At 35.3% G+C, this 13,422-nt stretch overlaps 1 protein-coding gene across 2 annotated transcripts; it reads left to right on the plus strand.

Moving 5' to 3' along the window:
- The first annotated feature begins 27 nt into the window (after positions 1-27).
- On the plus strand, positions 28-13,422 carry LOC126973821 (golgin subfamily A member 6-like protein 22). Of its 2 annotated transcripts, XM_050821162.1 has the most exons (13): positions 28-147; positions 584-741; positions 1,092-1,267; positions 2,243-2,446; positions 6,250-6,370; positions 6,699-6,869; positions 7,258-7,379; positions 7,737-7,880; positions 8,177-8,276; positions 8,592-8,768; positions 9,460-9,675; positions 11,350-11,451; positions 13,240-13,422. In XM_050821162.1, the coding sequence occupies exons 2-13, from the start codon at positions 589-591 to the stop codon at positions 13,297-13,299; spliced, it is 1,746 nt and encodes a 581-aa protein (XP_050677119.1). In that variant the 5' UTR covers positions 28-147; positions 584-588; the 3' UTR covers positions 13,300-13,422. The 2 variants fall into 2 exon arrangements, with proteins under 2 accessions (XP_050677119.1, XP_050677120.1); XM_050821163.1 differs by lacking the exon at positions 11,350-11,451.

Here is a 13,422-nt window from a genome sequence, read left to right on the forward strand (position 1 = left end):
GTTTAAGAAGTTTTAACACTGACCATGAGCGCATTGGAGAAGAATAAAAATTACTCGTTTTTAATGTCAGAATGTATACTTTAATTTTCATGATCAAATATAATTGATATCAAGACATTTTACTTTTGTAAAATATAATTTATAATTGTAAGCTGAACTGCAAATTACTTTATTATCAATAGCATCGTAATATGTTAAATGTTTTAGTCGTCAATATTAATTATATACCGTTAAACATTAAAAAATGGGAAGAAGCCTTAGTAAAGCCTTTTAAAAGAAGTTTGTGGTCTGTAGAGTAACGGGAATGAAGGCTTAAATATTTCACGATAAACTTTACACCAGATAACCATGTTGTAGAAATGAGCTTGAATTGAATAGCAGACTTCAATAGTTTTTATACTTCGCATCTTGTCATATTGGTTTATTTAGCTGTTAGAAGGTTGCTACGGTACCCAACTACTTTTGAACAAATTCTGCTTAATCAATAAGTATTGATAGATGTTTGTCTATTCATTTTTTTTTTCATTTAGTATTATTAATACGCTACACAAGCCTTAAAATATTTTTCTTGTTTATATTCTAGACAAGATGCCAATAGCAATGACTAAAGATCAATGGGCTCGGATACACAAATGGACGGAGAGCAACGACGACCCGGATGCGACACGACGCCGGAATTACGTGAAGTACTTGAACGATACCAGCAGAGAAATGACGAAACATTGGCCGAACTCGTTGGATGTAGGTATTTTTTACAATTAAAGTTTTTTTTACATCCTTTCTGAAAACGGGGGCAAGTTCTGCCATATTTGTAATCCTTCGATGTGTAGGTAGGTAGGGTACCTACATAACTAAATATGTACATCTGTTTTTCTGTAATTTAAATTCGAAATATTTGTTTTTTACAATCTTTCATTTTAAAAACAAGACAATGTCAAAGTATCCAGGTCCAGCGGAGCCCTAGCTAGTACATTCCTACAACAGTTATAATAAACTGTCGGTAGGTAGGGCACATAGATACCTACACGCATATGAGACGGATTCCGGATTTATAATTATAAATTTTCAAACAAGATCATGATGACTTGCAGAAAGTAAACAAACGCAACGAGGAACTCCGGCAAGCGCGCATCGCGGCGGCCGAAGAGGCGAACAATAAGTTCTACCGGCGCTACATGCGGCGCAAGCGAGAAGAGCAACAGGAGCTGATGTACTCCGCGCGGGAGACGGTCTTCAAGAACACAGACGCACCTAAACTGCTGCTCTCGTGAGATTACGTGTCCACATCTTTTGTTCGCGGCGCTTTCGATATAGCGGTCGTTCTTCATCAAGTAGGCTTTCTGGCACGGGTAGGGACGTATGTGACCGAATGTAATACGACTCACATTATCTCTCTATCACCTCTTGCGCGGATATAACGTGTCCAAAGAAATACCTATTGTTTGTTGGTGAGCGTACAATGCATAGGTACATTATCATACCTAGCTATTTAGTAAGTACATACCAAGCTAAAATGTTTACTAAAATAAAATTCAAAGTGGTTACAATGTAGTTATGGTTAGTAAGAACATAGGTACTTTTAAATGGCTGATCAGACTTGCCTGTTGTTTGGCAAAGCTATAATACTGTAAAGAGAAAAAGATTGATAAAGTAAAAGTATCTTTGTATCTCCTGGATAAACTTAAAAACTCATTAACATATTTGGAAAAAGAATAAATGTTTAGAAAAGTATATTATCTACGAGAAGTATGAGTTAAAATAATTAAAAAATCCACTCGAAATTTGCATTAAGCAAGGTATATTAGCGTATACTGTGCATGTCATACACTGAGCGTTCGCTGTGAAAATTATTAATGATTTACCAGGTATATAAGGTTAGGTTATAAGGTTATAAGGTACAAAAACAATGGTAAAGAACAATTCGAAGAAAATTTTAGAGTTTGCATCTAAGCTAAAATACATTTTTCTGATGAAAGATTTTCTTATGAACATGAAAACTAAAGATCTCACAATGCGTATTAATTTCGTGTACTGAGCTACCAACTAGGACGATAAACGATCGTGTGGGTTCGGGGAGGCGTCACGTGATCCCCCTTCTTCTACTGTCTTACAACCTCAAATATTCCCTATTATGTTTAATATAATATAACATACAATTACTTAAAATCTTGTTTGTTTTTATATACATATCTAAAATAATCTTATATTACTTATGGGTTTAAGTTTTGTGAAAATTATGCAGTGCGGTGATCGAAACAGTTGTTCAGAAAGAACGCGAAGAGCAAATCAAGTTTAACAAAGAGTTGCAGAAGCTGGCAATGGAGCAGAAGAAGAAAGACGATGATGAAATCATACGCAAGTCCAAGGAGTGGCACCAGCTCATGGCTGACCGCAAAAAGAAACGCTTTGATGCCGATAAAAAATATCAAAAGGAAATACTTGAGCAGTGAGTCATGTCACTTTGTTACAGTTCCTTTTTTTTTCAGGTTTTTTTATATATTACCTAAAGTGGACTCTACTAAGTGGAAATGTTTAGGCGGTGACATCGCTTGTTTGTCGCTAATAACGCTGATAATACAAAAACGTATTTCGTAATAATTGATATTACGTTTTTTATAATTTGAATAAAATTAATTAAAATTCGGCAGGATTAAGTCGACTTTCCTTTATACTGATGAATTCATATACATATTTGCATAATATTATTATATCACAAATTTGTTGAGATACTTTATTTCAAAAAAGCGCGTACACCTTCCTTAAAGGCCGGCAACGCTCCTGTGATTCCTCTGGTGTTGCAAGAGTATGTGGGCAGTGATGACCACTTATCACGCTCGTTTGTCCTCTTTTTCCATAATAAAATAAAATAATAATAAATAAATTGTTCAAACAACAAACCTTTGTTCAAAACTCGTACTTGAGGGATAAGGGATATTTCTGTAGTTTTGGCTTTTATAAGAAATTAGTTATAAGCCTAAGTCCAACTTATTAAAAGAAGTAAATCCATTTCAGAATCTAGCTGCACCTACCTAATATGTGTGCCTTTGCCTGTTTCATACTGAAGGTTTCAAATAGTTATTTATTCAAGAGTTCGTTTTCGTTACGAGTGCCGAATTTGAATCCCGAGCAAACGAAGTTTTCTAAGCTAGATTCCTGAGAGATAGTGAGGGATCAAAGGCACAATAAATAATTATTTTCTATCGTATGACGCAATGGTTCACCCCAATTATATTAATTTAAAAATATTATTACTTTTATATTTCTAAATACTTATCATTATAGATAAAAAATATTGTAAAATTGAGATAAATTTAGAAGATTTTTTCAAATGTTTTGAACCATCATGGCATGGTTCCGATTCAGACAATTAGGTCTACTCTTATACAACGAAAAACGATGTTTTGATCGAAGTTTCGCGTGTTTGCTGAATTTGTTATCGGAATGTTGACTTGTGTTCGGTATTTTAACCTCAATTTGACGAAACCGAAGATTTTGATAAATCCTTAAAAGAAACCTTTTGATTTTCGGGATTTTGTTGCAAATTTGCTTTAAATGGTTTCAATAATGCCTTTAATCGAGTGAAGAACATTTAGAACGTAGAAGGAACCGGAGCCGCTCGCGCAATAACTTTAAGGCGCTATAGTCCTAAAAAGTAACATTTTTAAAAATCTACTTAAAATACTTCTACAAATACTACGGTTCCAATTTTTTGACATTTTTATCTTCATTTCTTTATCTAAATTATCGCTGTTTCGAAAACATGATTACGAAAAAAAATCTCGATAGATTTATTTTTTGAAAAATAGTCCTTTTTATTTGAATTGTTTATATTATCATAAAACTATGATAGCTATAAACACAAAACATATTTTATTCGATAGTTTATTAGTATTTATAAGTTTTAACTGTGGGATTTATCAATACGCTTTGTGAATTATTTTATATTAATTTTTTTCGTAATAAACTAAACGCGACGCCTTGGTTGCTTGCTCGCTCAAGCCAGCAGTACGCCCGTGACCACTGTCAAGGAAGGTACTGTGTTCGTGTCTCTCGGGCTCACATTACGTAAGATTTTAGCAAACAAGTACAAAGCGGGAATCATAGTAAAAAAATAATGATGATGCGCGACAGCGTATTTGTTGAAATATATATGTAAATGTAAGTCCGAAAGTACTAAAATAAAATTTACGTAATATTATTTTGAATATTATGCCACGCGGGATTTTTGTATATATGTACTTTAGGGAAGTTAGATAAATCCAAGATGACCGCCGCACAAAATTATGATTTCAGCAATATGGATATCGTGTCCGAGGTTCTCGAGGGTGCAGAGAACGATTCTGTGATCATTTTTGAATTCAAAGATGGCCGCCGCTCATAATTATGATTTCAGCAATATGGATATCGTGTCCGAGGTTCTCGAGGGTGCAGAGAACGATTTTGATTTTGTGATCATTTTTGAAATCCAAGATGGCCGCCGCACAAAATTATGATTTTAGCAATATGGATACCGTGTCCGAGGTTCTCGAGGGTGCAGATAACGATTTTGTGATCATTTTTGAAATCCAAGATGGCGGCCGCACAAAATTATGATTTCAGCAATATGGATATCGTGTCCGAGGTTCTCGAGGGTGCAGATAACGATTTTCTGATCATTTTTGAAATCAATATGGCCGCCGCACAAAATTATGATTTCAGCAATATGGATATCGTGTCCGAGGTTCTCGAGGGTCCGGGAACGATTGTGCGGCGGCCATCTTGGATTCCAAAAATGATCCCAAAATCGTTCACTGCACCCTCGAGAACCTCGGACACGATATCCAAATTGCTGAAATTATAATTATGAGCGGCGACCATCTTTGAATTCAAAAATGATCACAGAATCGTTCTCTGCACCCTCGAGAACCTCGGACACGATATCCATATTGCTGAAATCATAATTAAGTGCGGCGGCCATCTTGGATTTCAAAAATGATCACACAATCGTTCTCTGCACCCTCGAGGATCTCGGATACGATATCCATAATGTTGAAATCATAATTTTGCGCGTAATATAACATTTCTCTCATACGTCGATAAAAAAGATTTACTTCAAAAATGCATAAAAAATATTATCACAGTAATTCCGTACTCTAGCACAACTGTAAGTTTTAAAAAATATAACGCGGTCCTTTGGGTCGGCGGTCGTTGACCTCAGCCATGCCCGACGCCTGTGTCCATGCGTACCTACCTATCGAATCTAACGTTCGCTCAATTTTTACCTAAAGTGTTGGGAAAACCTCGCCTTAATGTTAGTGAATTTCCCGACTTAGAGTTTATAGGAAACAGAAATAAATTATACAGCAGGCTATAATATGTAGTTAAGTATAAGGGGTGGTATTGATATTCCCGAGTTAAATGAGAATGAACTCTAATCTGAAAGAAGCAGGCGGGTTCCCTCTTAATCAGCTGCGTCTTCACCTCAAGCTCTACAGGCAGGTCGAAGGGCATGAGCTGCATTAGTACAACTGTTAGAAAGGATAAAGGTAGAACTTTATCATAATTATTCCTTTCTAACAGTAGTGGTATTCCTATCTTTAGTGACATTTCTAATAAGTTTCATTTTTGTTATAATTAAAAGAAAATTTTTTTTTATTTATTTATTATGACAGAAAAAGTTACTAACAGCTAACAAAGAATACTTAGAAATATAAATTATAAGGCTTATATCTTCATCATCATACGTGCAGCCACTTAAAAAGATGTACCTATAAAAGGATGGTATTAAGCTGAGGCAATATTTTTAGTGAAAAAACAAATTAGAATAGAACTGATATCGCGATTGCAAGGTATGGTAAAAAGCGCTATAAAAGATAATTTACTAGCACCAATATAAATGAGAACTCTTTTTAGAAAACTTTTTAAAGATTTCAATCAAAAAATCGCAAGTACTAAGTTGACATGCTTACAATTCGTGTGTACTTAATACATTATTTTGTCATTGCTCTTTGTCTGTCTGAGTCTTCAAATAAGTCGGATCAAAAAAATATTCATTTCAATCATTCACGAATATTCTCTATAGCTCCGAACTTCGTCTGTGCGTCCGAAAACAAAAATGAGTGGGGTCAGTACTGAAACATCGTTTAAATTTTGTTCGTTTACGAAGCTTCGTGTCGGAAAAAGACAGTAGACTCCAAGATTATCCTTACTGGCAGACTAGACAAACACACTGTACAGGTATACACAAAAACGATATAATTTATGTTGCAGAGCTAAAGAGGTGGCGGAGAGAAATCGTACGGAGTACGAAACTGAGCTGGAGATGCAGAAGATCGACAACATGAAGGCGGACGCTGAAATGGACGCTCTCGATAAGTTTGACGAAGACTTTGTTAGTCTAATTATATTCAATGTATCTCTATACCGTAGCATACAGTAGTTTACTGCTTTTTTGTCTTCAGTTTTTAAATCTTCCATATGTTTTAAGTATAGAAGATATAACCAATAAGTGGCGTTACTAATATAAACTTAATTGTTAATGTTATCACACCACATCAAGTAACTCCATATATACAAAATACTGTGGTTTCAGAAATATAACAGTTTACTAGAATCATGTAATTCTATGTAATTCGTATGAAATATCTGATCAGAGTGTAAATAATCCAATAATTTCTTTAGGCAATGCGGAGACAGTGGCAGTACATGCATGTTTTCAGAAAGCAGCAGAAAAGGCGCGCATTCTGTTCGACATGAAACGTTCTCATGAAGAGTTCGAAAAGAGACAGCGAGAGAATGAGGCGCGTGACCGGACTGACGACCGGCTAATAGAGGTGCTGCAGAAATCTCGCGCCAGGGTCGAGGCTAAGCGGAAGCAGACTGAAAAAGCGGTCAGTGAAGTATTACTAATAATATGCAGTAGGAGTATCAACATGCGAGTAGATAAATAGGTAATCTATGCATCTATCTTTTATTAACACACTGCTTCTGAAACCTAAAACTCTGACTTTGAAAGGGAGCCGGAGCTACCAAAAGATAGGTCGTCATTCATGCAGATTCGGTTAATATTGAGTAGATTATTCTTATAAGAGAATAATAAATATATATTTCTAGTGTAATACTATCAAATAGTATATGTGTACATTTTATCCAAGACCACCTCAACGTTTGTAGAAATTGTTGATCGCAAGGTAGTTTTTATTTTTATATTATAGGAAAGATTCAATCATATTTTGTTTGACATAAAAATGTTGAATAATATTATTGGGTTCAATTTAGATGAAAAATGAGAAGCTTCGTATTTTGGAGGAAATAAGTCATAAGCTGGAGAGCGGTGACGCAGCTCGCGATCAGAAGGAGAAAGAGAATTTGGAGAAAGCTGTGCGAGAGAAAGATGCAGCGTAAGTCGTTGTTTTTTTAATTTCAATGCAACCGATCACAGATTATGCTTATCATGTCATATAATATTGTAACGAATCAAACCATGACAATTGTCCTAAGAGTATTTTGCCACTTATAAATGTAATGAGTAAGCAGGTAGGAACGATGTATAAAACTAAATGGATGCAACTTTTGTAATCTCTTAAGAATTTGTAACACTAAAAGCATTATCTTGATCTGGATGGTACGCAAGTATAGTTCACGTAATAATACTGTATGAACTAAGTGTTGGTGTGTTATTTATTTGTTTAACATTCGAAAGTAATAATTTATTCAATGGGTAAAGTATTTTTTATGCTATAAATTTATTTTCATAGCGCAAAAGCTCGTAGGCAAGCAGACGCCAACAGGGAAGCCAAGATAAAACAGGAGAGGATCGAGATTCAGGAGCAGTTCCTAGAGAAAGAGAGACAGAGATTGCATGAGCTCGACACCATGCACACTTGGGATATGATGAACAGGTAAGCTTATAACCTCCAGCAGGTCATCTACATAAATGTAAATTTTGTTTGCTTTAATTTCCAAGCTGTTTTAGAGAGTAAACTGTATGAATCCTAGCAGCGCATATTATATTGTAGATGACTTTATTATTAAATCACGATGATTTTGACTCTAGGATTAAAATGATTTTATAAAAAACATACAAATTTTTAAACATGCCTTCAAATGATTCACCTTGGTCTCAGCTGCTGCACGTAACAATAAATAGGAAATTATAATTTATAATGTAGTTTAGTAACGAAGTATAATGTTAAAGGTTTAAGAATGCGGAGCTCTACGAAGATTATCAGAAAAAGTTACGTGATGAGAAGAAGAGGAAAATACAAGAGTACCGTGCTGACATCCTCAAGCTTTGGGTAAATAACATATACATACATAATCTTCGGTTTTAATGAGACATTTATTATATTTCTATAGTAATTTTATTAACATGATTTATCTCGTACAATACTTTACATTTTTTAATAAATGAGCATGCGGGTTATATGATCGTGGATGGGAGCACAGTTGCCCATGCATACAAGTAAATTTGAAAAACTTGACCGTCCTTGGAATGAGTGATGACTGTACATGGTTGATTTGTAGGTAGAAGAAAGGAATCCCTTCTGTAGAAAGTATCCTCTAGTAATGAAGTCAGCAACTTTTGGTTTACATGTTCGTCGATACTACAGCGCGAGCGTGAGGAGCGCGAGGCGCAGGCCCGCGCCGACACTCGTCACTTCTACGGCGAGCTGGCGGAGCAGAAGCTGCGGGCCCAGGACAACAAGCTGTTCACGTACTGGAGCCGGCTGCTGGAGGAGGCGCGGCGCCACGGCCGCCCCGACCACGCGCTGCTCAGAGTCAGAGATGTACGCCCCCGTCTGTATTATACTGGCGTGTGCCGTGCAAGGACTCTGAGGGAGAAATTATACCACCACCATTTTATTCCCCAAATTAGTTTAGGGTCAACCAGGAGCATTGCAAGAATAATTATTCATTTGAACTTTTGAATCGGTTTAAAATTAAATGTTTCAATTCAAAATAGGTAATATATGTCAATCATATCAAAATTAATTATTCAACAACAAAATCTGCCTACCGTTTGATTGAAACATACGTCTCAAACCTCAGAAGAATGGGGGTAAGAAACACAGCGGGCCTCTTTTTTTAATTAAAATTTCGTTAAAATTAATTCATTCCGTTTAATAAAATAGTCCCATCTACATTTCTATTGTATGGCGCGGTAAATTTTGAGCATTCATTGTTTTTTCACTATTTAACAATACGTTATTGGCTCTCGACCTTAATATTTTTGTTACCCGAGTCCCAGGAGATCTCCTGCCATTCTCAACTTTGTGAATTCTATTGATTTAATATGATTTTAGAACACCGTGCGCAGTTCCTCTTATGCCATTGTGGCAGCACGGTTTAATGGCCGTATTCGTGTTGGTGGTATTGACACCGAAATAACCTTATGAAACACCATACGAAATATACGTAGACCATATAATTTTGGATTAGTTATTAACTTTAAATGAGGTGTAATTAATATGTGTACAGGAATACTGCAAGAAATATCGGCTGTACCCGATGCCGGAGCTGCCCACGTCGATGCAGGAGCACTTCGAAGGGTACGCGCCGCGAGACCTGTCGCTTCCCGATCAGTCGTACCGCTACCCGCCACCGCCCGCGCGCGAGCCTGACGAGGGGGAGGAGGGGGGCGGCCTGGCGGGGGAGAGGAGGGACGGACTGCAACCGTCCGCTACCGAGCGCGAGGTGACTATAATATGATGATGTCTCTACACTGCTCGGTTTGTGGGAAATTCTCTGCTCCGTCTCCAAGCATCCTCTTCTGCACTATATTTATATAGCAGTGTATATTAGAGTAGGTAAATAATATTATTAGTAGGTATCTACTACTTTCTGAATTTATTTATTGATTCACCATACCTTATTCAAAATAAACATGATATTATATTGTTTGCTGACGATACATCTTTGTTATTTAAAATAAAACGCCAGCAAAAAAAATTCTGTCAGGTTGACGACGACATTGCTGAAGTAGTAAATTGGTTTAATGTTAATAACTTACTTTTAAACGAAAGGAAAACAAAATGTGTAAGGTTTACACTTCCAAATATAAAGCACCAACCAACACCTATAAAAATTAATAATGACAAACTTGATGTAGTAGAAACGACAACATTCCTAGGCATTACATTAGACTTTAAGCTAAAATGGGGTGCTCACATAAAAAACTTATGTAATCGACTTAGCTCTGCAGTATTTGCGATAAAAAAAATTAGGCAGCTGACAGATGTTGAAACGGCTAGACTTGTATATTTCAGCTACTTTCATAGTGTCATGTCTTACGGAATTATATTGTGGGGTAGGGCTGCAGATATTGAAAACATATTTGTGCTGCAGAAAAGAGCAATTCGAGCAGTCTATAAAATGCGTTCAAGGGATTCATTGAGAGAAAAGTTTAGTTAAATAAATATTATGACAGTGCACTGCCAGTACATATACGAGAACCTCCTATACGCTCATAAAAATATAAGCCAATTTAAAAAGAATAGTGATGTACATAGTGTCAATACTCGAATCAAACATAAACTCGCAATTCCATCTACTAGGCTCCGTAAAATTGCTAAATCTTTTAAAGTGGATTGTGTTATATTTTATAATAAACTCCCAAATGAAATTAAAATATTTAATTAATAATTTAATTTAATAATAATTAAAATATTAAACTATTAAAAAATTTAAATGTATCGTAAAAAATAAATTAACATCTAAGGCCTATTATAATGTGAAAGATTACTTGAATGATAAAGATAGTTGGAATTAATGTTCTAAATTTTGTTCATGAATATTGTTATACTCATTTGAATGCTATTGTAACTTTTGTACTTCATCCTCACTTGCACTAAATAACTTATAATATTAAGTTTTACAGTGAATAAAGATTTTTTTGACTTTGACTTTATATTCTAATTTCTACATATATACGTGAGGACAGAAAGAATTGCACGTCTTAGGGCTTCCCAATATACTATCTAAAGATAGAGATAAATTACTACCTTCTACTGTCAGTAATTAGCTGTCAATAATCTGAAGCTGTCCCAATATACCCGATAAGTCATTCTTATCGCCTTATATTGGGACGCGTGAATTGCAATTTCCATGCAAACTTCTATCGCTGGTAACGTTATAAACATCGTCCCATTGACAGACAGCGTGAGTTACCGTCGATTAGTTTATTGGGACAGAAAAGTCAACGATTGTTAAGTTTTTATCTCAAGTAAGAGATAGGCTGAATATTGGGAACAGCCGTTAATGAGAATATATATCGCGCCGTAACGGTACTTAAGGCCTTAAAAACGTTTTGATGTTTGACGGTACTAATATTTAATATGTATAAAACAAGTGACTACATAATGATTTCAGCCTATGCCTGGACCGTCGAAACCGAGAGATTACAATCCACCGGTGATCGATGCCGACTACAAGAGATCTGCACCAGCTAATGGCATGCAGAGACGGAAAACTGTTAGTACCAATATCATCAGTAACTCTACGATAACTTAGAAACATCTCATTATCATTGTGCACAAGATACGGGCTGCGTTTTCAACATCTATCCAACTTATAGATAGATACATTGAGAAATACCCGGACAATATTAACCACTCTCTCTAGCGGTATTCTAATCGATATGATAGTAGTCATAGTGGTCAGTCTCGAGCTCCCATCGCATTATTAAAGGATGACGCCTGATACTCTCTCCTGTTTCAAGATAGAAAGGCCGGTTGTTTGTTTTATTTGTCGATTTGTAGTATGATCGAGGCACCGCTAAAAATACACTTCCAGGCATAAAAAAGTTGTTATTTTCAGAAAATTATTGAAAAGGGATAAATTGATAGAGGTTATTAAGCTTATTAATTTTATTCCGCTTCTTCCCTCAATTTTGAGAAAATATATGGCTTTTATGCCTTTATTTATTTCTTTGTTTCACTATGTTTTCTCTTTGAACTTCTCATGGCAAATTCGTGAACTGAAACAAGGTCACTGGGCATGGCATGTGTGACACATAGTAGCATGCTATTCTTCTGAGAATGAATATAATATACTGCTCAAACAATTATGTCGAACAAATTAAGTTTTTTGTTTACGGATTTTATTATAACTGGGTCAGTTAAAGTAGCTTAGAGTCTATAAACACCCAAACACAAAGTGAGGCCATCGTATTTTCTTTACATTTTAATCACAGAAAATTCCACAAGATATATGAAGGATTATACGAAGCATGCCGCGACGATAACAAGCTTATTAGTGCTCATGTCCTTGGGGGGGGCTACACAAATTACTAAAAACAACCACAGAAGAGTATTTTCACGTCTCATGCTCTGAAATTGCTTATTTGTGCACGATATAGGCTGCACAAAATCGATTTTTGTGCACAAGTGTATTAACGTATCTACTCATAAATGTATCTTATTAAGGCAAAGAAAGTGAGCCATACAGCCAAACACTAAAAAGTTCAGAGATAGATTTTGTCATTTTATAATATTTACTTTAATTTATTTGCCTCATGTGTTTTTTAATACAGAAAAGTTATTAAAATTTATATTAAAATACGATAGGTTATTTAATTAATTAAAAAAAATTATATGTTACAAAATAAATATAATAGTAGGCTGTATAGGTCTGCCCAAGCCTAATATCAATGTCGTAAGACTTAAAAAAAGCGGCGGGAAATAGGTCTTGTTTTTACGTGCGTTTATTAATTTCTTCAAATTTGCTAAAATTGTTATAAATGTCCATGTTATACTACTGTTTTATTTCCTCGCAATCGAAATGAAAAGCAGAGTTTATAACTTGTCCACAAAACCATTTTATCCTCGACATTACTACTACGTTGCTAAAAGTCTCGCATAAAAATGATTCGTTTTGTGCACTCGTTGTAAAATCTACTATTTTCGCCAACAATGTCCTTTTTTAATTTTTCAATTACAAAATACGAAATAATATTTCTCTATTAATTGTAATAATTAAAAAGTGTCATTTAAAAATGCTAAAATATTTATTTGAAACCTAACTGTAGTGTAAACAATACAAAGGACCAAAATCTTGTTTCCTAATTGTATAGACCAGTATACTAGTAATAGAATCACTGCAGTATCGTAGTATGGTAGTAGTAGTATCGTAGGCCCACCCACACCTACTGCATCAATGTTGCCAGCCTTCCAAGAATACATACATATGGAAACACATCGGTATCTTTGGTTTTGAAAGACCATTTTTTTCCTCCATTTTTTTCAGTCCACTTTTTTTCAGATGGAGTTATCTGAAGCCTGCGCGACGAACGGCTGCAACTGTGAGCTCAAGAGAAAATAAAACAAACATTTACAAAATACGAATTTATTTGAGAGCAATGTGTAACGAGTGAGTGAGCGATATGGCACCGTCTCTGTCTGACTAGACTGTAAAATGTCGATATTAAACATTATTTATTGGTTA

Source organism: Leptidea sinapis, chromosome 30 (assembly GCF_905404315.1).
Source record: "Leptidea sinapis chromosome 30, ilLepSina1.1, whole genome shotgun sequence".
In the NCBI taxonomy this organism is placed as follows: domain Eukaryota; kingdom Metazoa; phylum Arthropoda; class Insecta; order Lepidoptera; family Pieridae; genus Leptidea; species Leptidea sinapis.

Bases quoted from the DNA above. Each gene is read 5' to 3' on its own strand.
- LOC126973821 (XM_050821162.1), top strand. From the start codon at position 589: ATGCCAATAGCAATGACTAAAGATCAATGGGCTCGGATACACAAATGG. The intron at 6,870-7,257 runs GTCAGTGAAGTA...GGTTCAATTTAG, and splicing joins GGAAGCAGACTGAAAAAGCG to ATGAAAAATGAGAAGCTTCG. The intron at 8,277-8,591 runs GTAAATAACATA...TCGATACTACAG, and splicing joins CTGACATCCTCAAGCTTTGG to CGCGAGCGTGAGGAGCGCGA.